At 33.5% G+C, this 19520-nt stretch overlaps 2 protein-coding genes across 4 annotated transcripts in view; one reads left to right on the top strand and one right to left on the bottom strand.

Annotated features, from left to right (window-relative positions):
- LOC137657646 (very long chain fatty acid elongase AAEL008004-like) overlaps positions 1–19520 on the bottom strand; it is a 101855-nt gene that overhangs the window by 24984 nt on the left and 57351 nt on the right. The gene's annotated exons all lie outside the window — the stretch shown is intronic.
- LOC137657185 (myb-like protein I) lies at positions 1840–19181 on the top strand. The gene is made up of 4 exons (XM_068391530.1): positions 1840–2001; positions 14490–14618; positions 17895–18684; positions 19078–19181. Exons 1-4 carry the CDS (start codon positions 1840–1842, stop codon positions 19179–19181), a joined length of 1185 nt encoding a protein of 394 aa, XP_068247631.1.

Genomic DNA, 19520 nt, shown 5'->3' with positions numbered 1-19520 from the left:
CTCATGAGTACACCTAAAGATTTCCTTCCTGACCTAATTTGACATTATTATTATTTTTTTTTTTTTAGATTACTACAAAAAGGACTTTTAATTATACTTCGAGAAATTATCAAAACAACAAGCTATCAGTACCTTTAATTAAAATAATTAAAATGATAAAACTTGAAAATAAAGTGGATCTGAAAGACGAAATGAACTGACCCTTTATATTTTCTACTTTGTTTCCCAGTTTTATCATTTAACAATGTCATTGACAAAGCGGTATTTAAACACTCTTTTAGCAGTGGAAAATAATAATTACAAGCATAATGTTTGTGAATAAATATCTTAGAAATACGATTAAAGCAACAATATTTTCGTCTTATTCGGGATTATTGCTCGTGAGATCACTTCTAAACAAAGATTGCAAACGTCAGTTCGGGTTGAAAAGAATAATAATTAACTACTTTTTGAGAAGTTTGATGAATTTTGAGTCACGGATGTTGGTTGACTGTTTGGGTGTAAATTGACCTTGCCTAATAGAAGACACGGGCACAGGCTGTGATAGCTTCTTTTGGCCTCGTTGAAATCTCTAATGGTATCGAGAGTTAAAGGGTAAGATTGCTTTCTTGGCATTGTTGAAATCTTTAAGGGCATTATTTACCAATCTATTTTACTGAGATCTTCTGCTGAATGTAAAATCGTTTACATTACTTCGAATACGGTAACCACAAGAATTATACTGACTTGAATAGAATAGGTTTCAGTCTGTCCTGTTAGGAAACATGAAAGCTATACAATGGTGTGCTTTACTATTCTAAATACAAGACTTTTTCATACACGTATGCAACTGGAATTAAACCTGCAATTTATACAGGTCTATACAAAAATGTGTGTTTTTGAAAATACATATAAAAAGACAATGTTTACATACACATAAACTTATAAAATCGTTCTCGTTAGCTATCAAAATCACCACAGTCACTGAAATGATCTTGGCAATTTATACTAATTACTCTACTTCAAAGATTTCTCTACTAAAGTAATAATAATAAAAAAAAAAACAGATGACAAGTAAATTATACACACTTTCGTGCAAGAGACTTAATTGCTTACTATATAATAATGTCGTGTCATTAAGTTATACCTGAACTAGTATAAAGTAACATAAACGATAAGTTTACTGCATTCGAAAAAAAAAACTGGATGGCATTGCCTCCTGCATTCCTGGAGCATGATAAAGTGTAATATATATATATATATATATATATATATATATATATATATATATATATATATATATATATATACAAATATATATACATATATAATAATGTATAGATTTATATATATACATAAATATATACATATACATATATATACATATATATAGACATATATAGATATACATATATATAACAATATATATATATATATATATATATATATATATATATATATATATATATATATACATATATATATACATATAATGTATATATATATATACATATATGTATGTATGTATATACATATATATACACATATATACATATACACCACAGTCTTAATTTGTATAGAGACTAATTTCACCATGTCAATTTTCTTATACGATATGAAAGCAAATTTTCATTACCAATAAATGACAGTACCTAGTTTTCCTTTAAAGTTTCCCTTTCCTTAATATGCATAGCAGGATGCGATATCAGAATCCAACTGTTTTAACCACTTGCATTGCACCCAGCCTTGAAGACTAGCTGAATGACATCGGAAATCTTTGCATCATCTAACAGAAGTTCCTGAGTCCTTTATAAAATTTCAAGTCGCATTTTGATATTATGGAGTGATGAAATAAGAACAATGGCAGGCGTAGTAAAGATTGCTGAGGTGCTAAAAGTGTCACGACTGAGATGGTGTGGGCACGTGTTGACAATGGATGGTGAAGGAGTGTGGAGGGCTTGGAAGGAACCTGTTAAGGGGGAAAGATCAAGAGGGAGGCAGAGAATTAGATGGCGAGATAAGGTGAAGGATGATATAAGGATGAGGTTTGGTAGAAGAGGATGCCTTTGATAGAAGGCATTGGAGAGGGCGCATCAGGCAACCAACCTCTTAATGTAGGGATAACGGTGGGAAAGAAGATTTTGCATTGTTCAGTTATAGCAGTTTCTTGCAGAACAATTGTAAATCAAGATAAGGGGTATTAAGAGTGTTGGTCATCATGAACATTACAAGAAAAAAAGGTTCAGTGAAAAAGAGGAAATTAAAGAAGTCGTGTGGGCTCCGAAAGGTCAAGTGACCAGCCACAGCATTTTATAAATCTCTGTTATATCGTAATCTGAATACCGTCAACACCATTTCAAAATGTCAGACACATGAATACTACTTATATGCAAACACTCTCTCTCTCTCTCTCTCTCTCTCTCTCTCTCTCTCAAGTGAAATACATTGTACAAATATCTCTCCTAATGTCAAACCAATGCAGAATTTCTTACGTAAAATGATTGATCCTTTATGCTTAGCATTAAATAAATCATATTGAAAAAGGGTTTCAAAATGAAAAAAAAAAAAAAAAAAAAAAAAAAAAAAAAAAAAAAAAAAAAAAAAAAAAAAACATTCCTCGCCAAGGCCTATAAAATTTCCACTTTAAAATGTTCGCATATCAGTGGGATCTCTAGGATGAGTGTGCAGATTTAGTTGAATCTTTAGCAGATGGATTCAATAGGTGACCTTCTCAAGACGATGTAGGTTTATCATAATCTGCCCACTCATTCTTGAGATATCTCGCTTACACGCAGACATGAAAAAGTGGATTTTTCAGCGTTTCAATTGCATAAATTGAAGTGGCCTCAGCATGGGTTTGATTTGAACTAGATAGGCTTCTTAAACCATTGTTTGCTTCAGAAATACCTTGTGATCAGGCCGTCTTTCATTAAATTTATCCTATACACAGACATAATTTTACAGACAAACAGGACAGTAAATACAAATTTGTTCTAGTGTGACGTCTTCCATGGAGGTATAATTCCAGTCTATAGAGACAGAATTTGTTGCACGAGTCGTCCACATTTTCTTGCAGCTTGCATTTATGTCTGGAATGCATGAAATATCTCAGACTTAACAAAGAAGGCAGGAGACGAGGTTAACCAATGCTCAAGTAGGCCAAGGGTGGACTTCCAGACACTGTTTGATTTACCATAATTGGAACACTTAGGGATTTTAAAATGGCTGGTAAAAGTATTAATAATAAAATAATTGAAAGGTCGTAAACTTATTTATTAATGTTCTCATTTCTGTATACAATATTAATACGAGGCTAGCTTCCTTTCATGAAATTAAATCTATGCATATTTCATAAATTGGTTTAACAACAAGGAAATGAAAACAATGCTTCTTTTCCAATAAATCCTTAGTAATTCCATCTCGAGTTAGACCAGCACAAAGAGCACCTGCCTCAACTTTGAGACGGGAAAACCAAAGTCCTTATTCAGCCCAGACACAAGATGAATGAAAAAAGGATTTGGAAGAGAAAAAGGTTTAACACCAAATAAAGAAAAAGACTCCCTGTCATTTGAAGAATTGAGGTTCGTAATGGTTAATAAAAACCCAAAAGCAGTAAGAGAATTCCAAAGCTTTCCAGTAGATGGAAAGACAGTTAAAGAACCGAGTAATCCCTGATTGGCAAATTTCAGTACATAGTAATTTCAAAAGACTTAATAAAAACACATGGAGCTACGCAGTTCTAAAGGGATAAGACTTAAGATGTGTAAAATATCATTAGAATAATAACGAAACCATGTGGTGTAATTTAGATAAATTATATTGACAATGAAATAGAACAGAAAAAAATAAAAAAAATTAAAATCAAACCCGTGGAACGAAAATATCAGTCTTGATGTCTCTGCTTGCTATAGTCAGACTGATTGTATGTTAGCAGGAATAAAAGCAGAGTCTGAAGATAGCTACTCTTTTACAACTGTTGTTCTCGAAATGCTAATGTCTTTTGAGGTAAAGGCAAAGAAAGTGAAAATAGTAATATAGACTGGTGAAGTGATAAGGGTCTGGTAATGATGACGAGAATAGTGATGGGAAGGTTTTGAAGGTAAAGAGAGTGGGGGAAAATATCATTTTGATGAAGGTGAGTAGGAGCAATTGAAGACACGGCCGAATAAGATTAATTAGACTGATATTTAGACGACAACTATGATGATGATGATAATGATTATTGTAAAATTACAATGCAAGGCGAGAAATCAACACTCATGATGCAACCACATAATCTTCGATAACATTTGTTTAAAGATTAATCAACTGTGATAAGGAAAACACGAAAATCATGCTGATATGCACTTTGACCCCCAAAATAAATGTTTTGTTCTAGATAGTTTGATAACTCGTTTTGAGTTGTCCTCCTAACTAATACTTTCTCTTTTTTCAACTCAAAGCATGATAAGCAGTATTTGACTCCTCTTGTTACACCTACTTTTTCGATTACTAAACAAGAACTGGTCGCAAAAGAAAAGTAAAATCCCGACCACTGTCAAATTTTTCTCGAGTGCTGTTGGACTGTTCTAAATGAGATGGAGAAGCTGATTCAATATTTATTGTAAGATTTGAAAAGAGTCTCTCCTATATAATAAAGAGCAAGTGCCTGGCTTATCTATCTATCTATCTATCTATCTATATATATATATATATATATATATATAGATATATATATATATAGATATATATATATATATATATATTGTTGGGGGTGAATATGATGCATATACACATATGAGTACATAGGGGTGTATTTATTTACAAGAGACATTATAATAAATGAGACACATACAATAAATGGGAAACATAATACATTGCTTTAGGTATAATTATATGTTAACGTCAGTTAATGTAACGGTCTCACATTTTATATATCTACACACACACACACACACACACACACACACACATATATATATATATATATATATATATATATATATATATATATATATATATATCTGCCACGTTCAGTGGGGAGAGGAGTAGTCATACCCTGATGAGATGGGGTACAACTCGGAAACCACACTCGACACAAATTGCCGAACCAAAGGGTTGTAAATTAGTTAGTAAAGAAAAGGGGGTTGAATTCGTGTGTGCATATCTACCCTAGTATTTACAAGTCATTTTGACGGCTCAGGTACACTAGCACTCAAGGTCCTTTAAGCACTATAGTAAGTTCCGACAATTATCTTTATTCAAACTGAGTAATATTGTCAGACGAGGTTTTCTATGCTACTTGGGTTTTACAGGTCAAAGACTACAGACATAAATTCAATACGGTGCCCTTTTGAAACGTTGCAGAAATTCACTCTTTTTAAAAAGTAACTTGTATTTTTGCTAGGAAATTCATATATTTTTATAAATAATTTGTACTTTTGCTAGGAAATTCATATATTTTTAAAAGTAATTTGTATTTTTGCTAAGAAATTCATATATTTTAAAAAGTAATTTGTATTTTTTTCTAAGAAATTAACTATTTTTAAAAACTAATTTGAATTTTTGCTAAGAAATTCATATATTTTTAGAGGTAATTTGTTTTTTTTCTAAGAAATTAACGATATTTAAAAAATAATTTGTATTTTTGCTAGGAAATTCATATATTTTCAAAAGTAAATTGTAGTTTTTTCCAAGAAATTCACGATTTTTTAAAACTAATTTGAATCTTTGCTAAGAGATTCATATAATTTTAAAAGTAATTAGTATTTTTTCTAAGAAATTCACGATTTTTAAAAAGTAATTTGTATTTTTGCTAGGAAATTCATATATTTTCAAAAGTAATTTGTATTTTTTCTTAGAAATTCATGATTTTAAAAAACTAATTTGAATTTTTGCTAAGAAATTCATATATTTTTAAATGTAATTTGTATTTTTTCTAAGAAATTCACGATTTTTAAAAAGTAATTTGAATTTTTTCTCTGAGAAATTCACGATTTTAAAAAAGTAATTAGTATTTTTGCTAGTAAACTCATATATTCTTAAAAGTAATTTGTATTTTTTTTTCTAAGAAATTCACGATCTTTAATAATCAATTTGTATTTTTCCTTGGGAATTAACAATTTTAAAAAGTAATTTGTATTTTTCCTAGGAAATTCACGATTTTAAAAAAGTAATTTGTATTTTTCCTAAATATATAAACCTGAATCCTTTAACATGAGTATGAGTTCAGTGAATCTGGAACGCCCATTAAATTCTAACGAGTTATTCCAAGGCCTTGGGTTATTCAAAACTACCGATGGGCTAGCGGAGTCAAGCAATACTATCACTTTGTCCCTCGGCCTAGGACTTGCGAGGCGGCCGAGGAAGGAAATATAATTCAAAGAGCTCAGGTTTGTGGTGTTAGGAAAGATATAAATTACTTTGCATTAGTAGCTTTCATGAGAATTGGGTTTGAATACATTCTATCCATCTCCCGCATCCTCTTGGAGGATGGGGAAATACGTCTTAACAAATCCTGTCCTTAAAAGAAAGGTTGCCAAGTTATGAAATTTAGTTATGAAATATAGCCGGTCAAGTTCATAATGGGCACGAATGCTGCACCCTGAGAGAGAGAGAGAGAGAGAGAGAGAGAGAGAGAGAGAGAGAGAGAGAGAGAGAGAGAGAGAGAAGGAGGAGGAGGCCAGTCTTCTACCTTTCCTTTTATAGTCAACCCAGTGAAATAAGGCAGCTGAAATCTTGAATGTTAGGGAAAATCGACCTTGTCAACCGCAAGATAATTGGAGTACATTTCAAGTTAATCCTCTGTCATTTGTGAACACCTGGTGTTTGAGAGGACCCCCTATCGGTAAAAGGATAGTAAGCCAGAAAAGCTAAACTAGTTGTTTGTGGTCTATCGCTTTCATATCTTTCAAGGACATAGATTCTTCTGAGGAACTATCATAAAGACACTTTAGGTCATTTGAAGGGTCAGTAGTTTGATTATCAAACTACTGACCCTTCAAACGACGCTATCAAATGAGGATTTCAGACTCTGATAGCCTCTACCCAATACACATGTCAGGAAATAAATCCCGTCATCGTCACAGTGAAACAAAGGAGATTGTTTACAAGATTGTAAAACATTTCACGCAGGAGAAAATAAATGGAGGTCCTATCATCAATGTAAAGAGAGCATTATAGGACCAAGGATAATAGTACCCAAGGGTTGGTATATTCCCATAGGTAGTGGGAAGTATAGGTTGTGTGGAATTTTCAGACTCCTCTCTTACACGCAGAGGACTGACCGTACAGTTTGTCCTTACGGACTGGAGCGACGCTCCAATCCTGTGAGAAATGACCAGACACGCTACAGACTAGCCTGCTTAGTTCAAGAGGATTGGGCACCCAGGATAGGCCCACATGGTTACGTTTTTGGTACTTGTTAACTAAATTTGGTACGTTACCGGGTATCAAGTACAATTGGTAGCCTACATCTAATTTTGAAAAGGCCAAATTTAGGTACTTTTTACTTTCTTTATTTTTTAATATAATATAAATCTATGAAATCTGACTTGAAATAATCATATGAAGGAACGTGATAGGCATTTTCTGTCGGCTTCTAAATGGTGGTGATTTGTCCACTACGGTGTTAATGTACTTATTTCTCTTGAAGTCATTATAGGATTACCTTTTCCGTTTATCCCCATCAATCCGAGAGTCCTAGTGTCTCCTGGGAGGAATATACTTATTGGATTTTGAGACCTTTCTGAAGATTATCTCATGCTGAAGCACTACTGCGCTTTTAATTAGGCGTACTTGTTTTCGCGTTAATTTAGTTAATTAATAGAAATTTGAAAACGATTGCATTTATATAGGCAGAGAGAAAATGTGAGAGATATACATAAGCTTATAGAATTATCAGTAGCTACTTACTTTATCCTCTATCCATATTTTACACCTACGTTTTTTCCTATGAAGAGAATTCATAAAACTTAATCAGAATATTTTTTCCCTTTTGTTTCAGTATCTGTTTATTACCAGAATACAAGATACTATTGCACGAATAAGGTAGAATAGTGTATGGTTTTAAAGATAAAATATACCATGAAAAATAGGAGGAAATTTAAGTAAATCATAACTTGGTGAATGAAAATGTGAGGGGAAAACCTTAAATAAAGAGCAATGAAATGCACAATATTACAAACTTGTGAAATGTAATCAGTTTATCTTTATAATATGAAAAGTACTCCGATCAAGGGACGAAGTATGGAATACTGTACCTGTCAAAATAGATGAGTCAACCCCATCAGCATACTATAGTCCGTGTCCACACACGTACGAGACTGGCGGGGCCATACTGCCAATCGTGACAGGATTGGCCTGTCCGGTCAAACATGCTGACTGGATTAGAGGACAGGCTAGTCGCGCCGGGTTAAGGCCAATCGCGATCAAATCAACGTGCCAATCCGAAGCGTGTATGTCCTGCTTTAAATAACTCAACCACTGACAGGTTCTTCCTTAATGCTAGGGTAGAGCTCTTGGAGGAAAAATAGTATTAATCCTCCTAGGTAGAGCTGATACCCCTGAATTCATAAGCCCCGGTCAGAAATGAACCATCAAGCCTCTTGCTGATACAAAATAAGCTCGTCTGATGGTTCATCGAAGCTACAACGACACATTGTTCTTCAATATATTTCTATTGGTCGTGCCGGTGCTAATAAAAATCTGTTGGTCAGACATGAAGCTCCGAGTCCTCTTAATATCACTGTCTTAAGAAGCCTCTCGACAGAGAAGAAAGTCATCCTGATTCCCTCTGGATGCCTTCTCAAGAAAGGAGATGAGAGACACAAACCTGACATGGGCAGCTGGGTTTTGGGTCTCGGCCATGAACTCAAAAATAAAAGTAAATGATATCTCCTTCCATCCTTCAGAATGACATAAAGCTGGCTAACTCGCTTTGTCAAGGTTAAGGCTAGCAGAAAGACAGCTTTTAGTGTCAGATCTCCATCCGATACCTGTCTCAAAGGTTCATTGGGCTCGCATACGAAATTTAAGAATGCGGGTTACTTCCCACTCAAAGGGTTTGAGGTCACGGGGCGGGCGAGACTATTCGAAGCCAGGTCTACAGAATAAATATAGACCTGGGTTCGAAGCGCCTCCTGAGCATAGACAATTTCCACGAGGAATAAACGTCTAAGACCTTCAGTCTGAACACCTGGCTTAAGGCTGAGCGACAGCCTTTCACCGCTAAGACTACGAGGAGCTTCCTGACACAGGCACTTTTATAATTGATTTCTGCATATCCATACTTAACCTGTTATTACCTGCACTGCTAAATTATTCTTTCGTGTTATAAGCTTAAGTATTCCCTAGCTTTTGCTTTCACAAACAATCAAGAATAGAAGCTTCACTCATCAAATGTCGAAGTTGCGATGAACACATCTTACCCTGGGCAACATTTTTACTTTCTGTTATTTTCAATAACCCATTCTTGTTGCGCAAATCTTTTTTCATTATTCCCCAACTTCAGATCCTTATTAACCTTAAATGAAATTAATTTAGTATTAAAGGTTGTTGATATTTATTGTACCCTCTTCACTGCTTTTGTTTGCTTGGAAACATTTTCATACATGGTAATTTTGAGAACCCCATCTTCAGTTCTTCCAACCGCCTTGAATTTCTTTCAGTACATTTTACTAATAGTATCACTATCAGTAATATCAATAGAATTGTCATTACAAGCTAAGCCTAGTTGAAAAAGCAGAATGCTTTAAGTCCACTGGCCCTAATAAGAAAAGAAGCGAAGAATAAACTATATAAGATGAATATAAACATATATATTGTGATAAATAGCAATTTCAAATATACAATATATGTAACAGATAAAGTATGAAACGATACACAAAAGTCTGCATTTCTGTAAGTTATATCTATTCAACTATGTTATGTTATGTTATGTTATCTTTAGTTATGCCACTTACCACTGCATGCAAACGCTGCACATTTCTTCCACTTTTTTATTTACCTTTATTCATTTATGCTTGCTACTTATTTCCTTACACCTTAAGATAAAAAGCACTTGCTTCAAACCTTTCATATCAGCTCAATTAATACTTATCTTAAAGAAAAAGTTTACATTTCCAAGCCACGCCCCCCAAAAATACTATCAACGTAATTTCAACGAGTCAAATTCTATATATGGATTTCTCAGCGACCCTCGAGTATATCATGTAATTAGGACTTAACAAAAAGAGGCTCAACAGGATCTTATTTTTTTTCCCCCCGAAGCCTCGTCACTCTCCCGTTTCTAACTTCCCATTTCCGCTTTTGGAAAACGAACATTGTTTTCGTCTTCTGGCCACTTCAGAAGTGAGGGATCTCTTTTAATATAACGCCCACATCACTTTCTCCAACCTCATCTAAGCACACATGTACAAAATTGAGACCTGTGGTTGAATGCTATCTTTCCTATATAATGAAGAACACGTATGTGTGTGTATGTATGTGTATATATATATATATATATATATATATATATATATATATATATATATACATATATATATATATATATATATATATATATATATACACATATAAATCAGGTTGTATATAAGTTTAGTGAGATAGGTGTTACTGTATGGACACGAGTCGTAGTATGACAATGAAATATCCAACGAATTTTGTAGATTTGAGAATAAAGCCATTAGAAGAATATCAGAAGAATATTGGTAGTTAAATGGCAGGGCAGGATTTGAAATGAAACTATAAGAGAGATTATTCGAGTGCCATATGTGGATGAGATCATGGTGAGGGGTAGGTGGAGATGTTTTGGGCATGCTCTTCCCAATCCCTAAGAGATATTAGTTCACCACGCTTTCAACTGGCCTCCACAAAGTACTAGAAGAGTTGGAAGACCCAGGCCTACATGGCTGAGGACTAAAAAGCGTGAAGTAGGAGATGATGAATGGAGGAGTATTGATTTAAAAGCTCAACATAGAGACGACTGGCGAAATCCAACCGAGGCCCTTTGCGTCAATAGGCGTAGATGATATATATACACACACACACATATATATATATATATATATATATATATATATATTTTCAGACGTATAACTACGTCCCTCGGGTATGTGGGGGAGAGGGGGTAGTCATACCCTGGTGAGAGGGGTTATAGTTAAGAAATGGGGAGGGGGTGGGAAGGGTTGAATATGCGTGTATTCCAATACGTGTATGTCTATCTAAATATTTAGTTGTCATTTTTGACGGGTTATGAACACTAGCATACAATAAAATCCAAAATCACATTAACAGTCGTATCAATTTTCCATGCCATTTGGTTATTTCATAATTTCTAATATTTTCCCAATTCCTTTTAATTCTCAGACATACAATCTCTCGTCGGCCAATAATTTATATACCAACGGTTGATTCCTGTTTACTTTCTCACTATTCGTCAATGCTTTCAAAATCGAACAACTCTGTCATTAAGGTCTCACTTCGTGAGCAAACATTATCTTGATCTTTCGTAATTTAAATCAAGGGAGATATTTCGTACATCTTTTTCATTCGTATCACTCGAAATCACTATTGCTCTCTACAATGAAGCAAATTTGAATGTTAATAAAACCGTATACAATTACAATAATGAACGAAAATCAAGTCGAATTACTTAGTGAGCCTCAGATCTGAAAGAACCACGAAAGTATGCACATGAATTTAACAAAATATCATAATTCTCTTTTTATTTCCGTCAAATAACACTATCCTTGAGAATCTTCCCAATTATTAACTTCACATCATAATTGAATCACACTTTAAAAGATGAAAAAAAAAGTATTCAAAGGAGTCAAAGAGAAAGAAGAAAGGGAAAACATCTTTGCCATAAGACGATAGACGTCAAAGGAGAGTTGGCTAGTAACTGTTTTGCTCAGGGTGCTTGTACAACATTCACTGTTAAGCAACTCATGGATGATGAGTGAAAATTTTCTGTGGCTTGAAACCACCACCACCACACAAAAAGAGAGGTTACAAGAACGTAATTATTGCCCAATGAGGTCATCTGCAACTTTAATAACCCAATTTTCTTTTTAATATGCTGCTATTATTTATCAATTTTCCATTTTTTCAAGATAAAAATTATTTCATACTTTTTTCAAATATGCTGATTTTATTCATCAATTTTCCATTTTTTCCGAGACAAAATTATCATTTCATACTTTTTTCAAAAATGCTGCTTTAATTCATCAATTTTCCATTTTTTTTTCCAGACAAAATTATCATTTCATACTTTTTTAAAAGATGCTGCTTTAATTCGTCGATTTTCCATTTTTTCCAGACAAAATTATCATTTCATATTTTTTTTCAAAGATGCTGCTTTAATTCGTCGATTTTCCATTTTTTCCAGACAAAATTATCATTTCATATCTTTTTCAAAGATGTTGCTTTAATTCGTCGATTTTCCATTTTTTCCAGACAAAATTATCATTTCATATTTTTTTTTCAAAGATGCTGCTTTAATTCATCAATTTTCCACTTTTTTTCCCAGACAAAATTATCATTTCATACTTTTTTCAAAGATGCTGCTTTAATTCATCATTTTTCCACTTTTTTTCCCAGACAAAATTATTATTTCATACTTTTTTCAAAGATACTGCTTTTATTCATCAATTTTCCATTTTTTTCCAGACAAAATTATCATTTCATATTTTTTTCAAAGATGCTGCTTTAATTCATCAATTTTCCATTTTTTCCAGACAAAATTATCATTCCATACTTTTTTCAAAGATGCTGCTTTAATTCGTCGATTTTCCATTTTTTTCCAGACAAAATTATCATTTCATATTTTTTTCAAAGATGCTGCTTTAATTCGTCGATTTTCCATTTTTTCCAGACAAAATTATCATTTCATACTTTTTTCAAAGATGCTGCTTTAATTCATCAATTTTCCATTTTTTTCCAGACAAAATTATCATTTCATATTTTTTTTTCAAAGATGCTGCTTTAATTCATCGATTTTCCATTTTTTTGCCAGACAAAATTATCATTTCATACTTTTTTAAAAGATACTGCTTTAATTCATCAATTTTCCATTTTTTTTCCAGACAAAATTATCATTACATACCTTTTTCAAGGATACGGCTTTAATTCATCAATTTTCAATTTCTTTCCAGACAAAATTATCATTTGATACTTTTTCCCAAGATTCTGCTTTTATTCATCAATCCCCCCCCCCCCCCTTTTTCCAAGACAAAATTATCATTTCATACTTTTTTCAAAGATACTGCTTTTATTCATCTATTCTCCCCCCCCCCTTTTTCTCCAAGACAAAATCATCATTTGATACTTTTTTCCAAGATGCTGCTTTTATTCATCAATCTTCCATTTTCTTTTTCAAGACAAAATTATCATTTTATACTTTTTTAAAAGATACTGCTTTAATTCATCAATTTTCAATTTCTTTCCAGACAAAATTATCATTTGATACTTTTTCCCAAGATTCTGCTTTTATTCATCAATCCCCCCCCCCCTTTTTCCAAGACAAAATTATCATTTCATACTTTTTTTAAAGATACTGCTTTTATTCATCTATTCTCCCCCCCCCTTTTTCTCCAAGACAAAATCATCATTTGATACTTTTTTCCAAGATGCTGCTTTTATTCATCAATCTTCCATTTTCTTTTTCAAGACAAAATTATCATTTTATACTTTTTTCAAAGATGCAAGTTTTATTAATCGATTTTCTCTTTTTAAACAATTTTCTCTTTTCAAAACAAAATTATAATTTCATATTCTTTTTCAAAGATGCTGCTTTTATTAATCAATTTTCCCCTTTTTCAATACAAAATTATCATCTTATGCTTTTTTTCAAAGGTGCTGCTTTTATTCAATTTTTTCCTTTATTTCAGAACAAAATTATCATTCCATACTTCCTTCCATCATGTCCTTTCTTACAGCGAGCGCAAATAAGCATTACTTCACAATATGTGGCTGACTTGTTTGGCAGGATGCAATGAGTAACTCAGTATGCCTCATTCCTGTTTTCTTTTGCTTTTCGATCCGTTGCAATAAAAAAAAATCTATTCCCTAACCTTGAATCGTAATGGAAGTGCAGACTCAAGTGGCATTTTGCTTTTTTTTTTTTTTTTTTTTTTTTTTTTGATGGAGGTAGCTGATTACATACCTCCTGAATTGTCACAATTTTTTCGGGGTTGAGTAAATGTTCTTCTTGGAGAGCTTGTAATGTTTTTATCAATCGGTAAATGTGACCGAATTAGCTCCAGCCCTGTCAATCACAGCACGAGTTCTGTAACTCTCCTTTTACCTAATGCTTTTGAACATTTCTTGGTAAACCGAATAAGTAAGTCAAAAGTAATCGTCTGCTCTCTAATTTGCAGTTTGGTATATATCATTTCCTCGGTGCTTTCCTTGTAATCTCGACAGTTACTGTACAGAAATTCTTCTAATTAGGTTATGTAGTAGCACGAGGATCTTGTTTCCAAAGTTGGTGGACTATTACTTGGAATTATCGAAATTTTTTCCAACAGATTATAGAGTCGTTGGTGAATGGGACTAAAGATATGAAATTGCTGGTGTTCCTGGGTACGCACGATATGCGGTTTGGCCTTGAAGACAAATGTGTTGCTTATGCAGATGATAATACTCTCATTACACCGGTATAGTTCCCTAATTATTATAAACCCGTGATTGCAGAATCTCACAAGAGTAATCTAGATATAATTAGTGCTAGGTGCAAATTAAGGGAGATGAAGTTGAACCCTTAAAACTCTAAATATATTTGTCAGTAGGTCTAGGACATAAGATCGTCCCCACCCAATTTTTTTTTTTACCGACAATATTTATCTTACTAAAATAAATAAATTGAGAGTTCTTCAAGATTCCAAGGGTCCTATGTATCATGACAATATTTTCTAGCGATTTTATTTAGTCAAGTTATGAATATTATTCCATTATTCAGTCTTTAGCAGACGACTTTCATTATTAAGACTAAGGGACAAAGGCTTTTTTTTATACTTCTCAACACCCTTTGCATTTAGGTCTTCCAAAAATATAGTACCCACTACGTATATTTATAATATATATATATATATATATATATATATATATATGTGTGTGTGTGTGTGTGTGTGTGCGAGTGTGTGTGTGCGAGTGTGTGTTCGTATGATAGTTTCTCATTGCAATATGATGAACATAATATGCTCAGCATATGATTTAAGAACTATCTAGCCCGTGAGTACTACCTACATTACAATGTTTCCGTTGTTGTCGCTAAAAATATGGCATGCATTTTTGTTTATGCGAGTCTTGAAAAACTAATTTTCCCCAGAATAGAAATTTGGTTAACACACACAAAAAAAAAAGAAAAAAAAAAGAAAAAAAAACTTAATGTTTTCTTTATCATTATTGTATTGTAAAAACTAGTTATTATTAAAAATTTTAATAATTTGGTTTCAGGGCTGAAAGTATACTTGAAAATTTCTATTCGGAATGTGGTCCTCTTCTCTGTCTTTGAAACATCTAATCAGATACTATATGAGTAAATATCAAAAGATCGTTAAAGGCGATCTTCCGAACTGGGGTTCGAGTCCCGCTCAAGCTCGATAGTTTCTTGTTCTGTTCGCGACTTCACCGTCCTTGTGAGCTATGGATATGGGGCTGGGTTTGGGGGAGCCTATAGGTCTATCTGCTGAGTCATCAGCGGCCATTGCCTGGCCCTCCCTGGTCCTAGCTTGGATGGAGAGGGGGCTTGAGAGCTGATCATATGTATATATGGTCAGCCTCTAAGGCATTGATCTGCTTGCTATGACAATGACGCTATTACCGAGCCTTTGCAATTCATGAGCAGCCTTTAAACCTTAATGTGTAATGAGTTCCTATTTTTGATGTTGAAGCAGATGAACATTTAGGTAATAGAACATCCCAAAAAATAACTCTATGAATGTTGCATAAGATTCTTCATAATTCTGGCCATCCTTTGTATTCGATTCTTCCCAGGCTATAAATAGACAGTTAACTCTAACAGTCATGCCTGCTCCATTATAATGTTCAATACTACACAGTATTCTAAAAGTTTTCTTCCTTCTGTGGCCAGATTGTGGAATGGTCTTCCTATTCAGGCAGTTTAAATTAGTGGAACTTCAAATGTTTTCGTTGAACAGGTTGACATAAGTCTATTTTCATAGGTTATCTATAACAGATCTATTTCAACGTTGTTACTTATCTTAAGATATCCTATATTCATTATTTGTTACTTCTCTTATATTCTATTTATTTCCTTATTTCCTTTCCTCACCGAGCTTTTTTTTTCCTGTTGAACCCCTTGGCCTTATAGCATCCTGTTTTTCCAACTAGGGATGTAGCCTGGATAATAATAATAATAACAATAATAATAATAATAATAATAATAATAATAATAATAATAATAATAACAATTATTATTATAAAAGACGGAAAGTGAACTCAGAGTCTATTCAGTTCTTCTCAATTACTCAGAAATAAAGATATTTTTTCATATACTTAACCTCTTCATTTACCTATCTAGAAAAAAAAATATATCACTTAAGGATTGAAGACAACATTAATTCTATTTCCTTGTTATTGAACTTTAGGCCGTTCATTTTTCACAAATGTCAAAACATACGTGAGCTTCTTTAATTCGTGTCAAGCCTGCATTAGAAATAAATATAATTCTCACGGATATCCACACTAAAACGAGATTCTTAAAATTATGTAAATAACGAGTACTGTTGACCAAAGTTAGAACCTCCATTAACACAACCGGGCAATGTTCGAAAACGCTGGGCTGAGTAAAAACTAAATAAACCAACCATCTTTTCCTATACCCTGAATACCGGAGAATCATAACCGTATTCACAAGCAGATAACTCAGAGTTAGAATCATAACCGTATCCACAAGCAGATAATTCAGAGTAAGAATCATAACCGTATCTACAAGCAGATAACTCAGAGTGAGAATCATAGCCGTGTCTACAAGCAAATAACTCAGTTAGAATCATAATCGTATCCACAAGCAGGTAACTCAGAGTTAGAATCATAACCGTATCCACAAGCAGATAACTCAGAGTAAGAATCATAACCGTACCCACAAGCAGATAACTCAGAGTAAGATTCCTAACCGTATCCACAAGCAGATAACTCAGAGTTAGAATCATTACCCTATCCACATGCAGATAATTCAGAGTTAGAATCATAACCGTATCCACAAGCAGATAACTCAGAGTTAGAATCATTACCCTATCCACATGCAGATAATTCAGAGTTAGAATCATAACCGTATCCACAAGCAGATAACTCAGAGTAAGAATCCTAACCGTATCCACAAGCAGATAACTCAGAGTTAGAATCATTACCCTATCCACATGCAGATAATTCAGAGTTAGAATCATAACCGTATCCACAAGCAGATAACTCAGAGTTAGAATCATTACCCTATCCACATGCAGATAATTCAGAGTTAGAATCATAACCGTATCTACAAGCAAATAACTCAGAGTTAGAATCATAACCGTACCCACAAGCAGATAACTCAGAGTAAGAATCCTAACCGTATCCACAAGCAGATAACTCAGAGTTAGAATCATTACCCTATCCACATGCAGATAATTCAGAGTTAGAATCATAACCGTATCCACAAGCAGATAACTCAGAGTTAGAATCATTACCCTATCCACATGCAGATAATTCAGAGTTAGAATCATAACCGTATCTACAAGCAAATAACTCAGAGTTAGAATCATAACCGTACCCACAAGCAGATAACTCAGAGTAAGAATCCTAACCGTATCCACAAGCAGATAACTCAGAGTTAGAATCATTACCCTATCCACATGCAGATAATTCAGAGTTAGAATCATAACCGTATCTACAAGCAAATAACTCAGAGTTAGAATCATAACCGTACCCACAAGCAGATAACTCAGAGTAAGAATACTAACCGTATCCACAAGCAGATAACTCAGAGTAAGAATCATAACCGTACCCACAAGCAGATAACTCAGAGTAAGAATCCTAACCGTATCCACAAGCAGATAACTCAGAGTAAGAATCATAACCGTATTCACAAGCAGATAATTCAGAGTAAGAATACTAACCGTATCCACAAGCAAATAACTCAGAGTAAGAATCATAACCGTACCCACAAGCAGATAACTCAGAGTAAGAATCCTAACCGTATCCACAAGCAGATAACTCAGAGTAAGAATCATAACCGTATTCACAAGCAGATAACTCAGAGTAAGAATACTAACCGTATCCACAAGCAGATAACTCAGAGTAAGAATCATAACCGTACCCACAAGCAGATAACTCAGAGTAAGAATCCTAACCGTATCCACAAGCAGATAACTCAGAGTAAGAATCATAACCGTATTCACAAGCAGATAACTCAGAGTAAGAATCCTAACCGTATCCACAAGCAGATAACTCAGAGTAAGAATCATAACCGTACCCACAAGCAGATAACTCAGAGTAAGAATCCTAACCGTATCCACAAGCAGATAACTCAGAGTAAGAATCATAACCGTATTCACAAGCAGATAACTCAGAGTAAGAATCCTAACCGTATCCACAAGCAGATAACTCAGAGTAAGAATCCTAACCGTATCCACAAGCAGATAACTCAGAGTAAGAATCCTAACCGTATCCACAAGCAGATAACTCAGAGTAAGAATCATAACCGTATTCACAAGCAGATAACTCAGAGTAAGAATCCTAACCGTATCCACAAGCAGATAATTAAAAGTTACAATCATAATTGTATCTACAAGGAAATAACTCAAAGAGTAAGATTCATAACCATATCCACAAGCAGATAACTCAGATTAAGAATCATAACCGTATCTGCAGACAGATAAGTCTGAGTAAGAATCATAACCGTATCCACAAGCAGATAACTCAGAGTTAGAATCATTACCCTATCCACATGCAGATAATTCAGAGTTAGAATCATAACCGTATCTACAAGCAAATAACTCAGAGTTAGAATCATAACCGTATCCACAAACACATAACTGGCAGAGTTCAAACAGGCAAGCTAACTGAAATAAAGTTTTATTTGTTGCTTCCCCTTTTTAATATTTCCCTTATTTCTTTTAGATTACATTGTACAATCTACCATGAGAGGAAAAGGAGTGAAGGAGCGGGTAAAGAAAGTAGGAAACAAGTCCCGAGGGATTTCTAATTATCTTATTGTTGTTTGATTTCTCTCTCTCTCTCTCTCTCTCTCTCTCTCTCTCTCTCTCTCTCTCTCTCTCTCTCTCACTGCAACACAATAACAACACACACACACACACATATATATATATATATATATATATATATATATATATATATATATATATATATATATATATATATATATCACCAATAATTCAATTAACTATGGTCACTGCAAATCAACGCAGCAGGGCAACAATTTCAAGAACAAGTAAAAGTATTGCAAAAGTAATGAATATAAACGCAGTAAAAAGAAAGAAAAAATATTAAATAAATAAATAAATAAACAAGGGGAAAAACTTCTAATTTCTGTACACAAAGGA

Source organism: Palaemon carinicauda, chromosome 18 (genome assembly GCF_036898095.1).
Source record: "Palaemon carinicauda isolate YSFRI2023 chromosome 18, ASM3689809v2, whole genome shotgun sequence".
Classification (NCBI taxonomy): Eukaryota; Metazoa; Arthropoda; class Malacostraca; order Decapoda; family Palaemonidae; genus Palaemon; species Palaemon carinicauda.
The sequence above is the reverse complement of the archived record's forward strand: the minus strand, read 5'-3'. Positions and strand labels throughout refer to the sequence as shown.

Excerpts from the sequence above, each read along its gene's own strand:
- LOC137657185 (XM_068391530.1), top strand. The coding sequence starts at position 1,840 with ATGGCAGGCGTAGTAAAGATTGCTGAGGTGCTAAAAGTGTCACGACTG. Across the intron at positions 2,002-14,489 it reads GAATTAGATGGCGAGATAAG|ATTATAGAGTCGTTGGTGAA; the intron begins GTGAAGGATGAT and ends TTTTTCCAACAG. Across the intron at positions 18,685-19,077 it reads TCACAAGCAGATAACTCAGA|ATTACATTGTACAATCTACC; the intron begins GTAAGAATCCTA and ends TATTTCTTTTAG.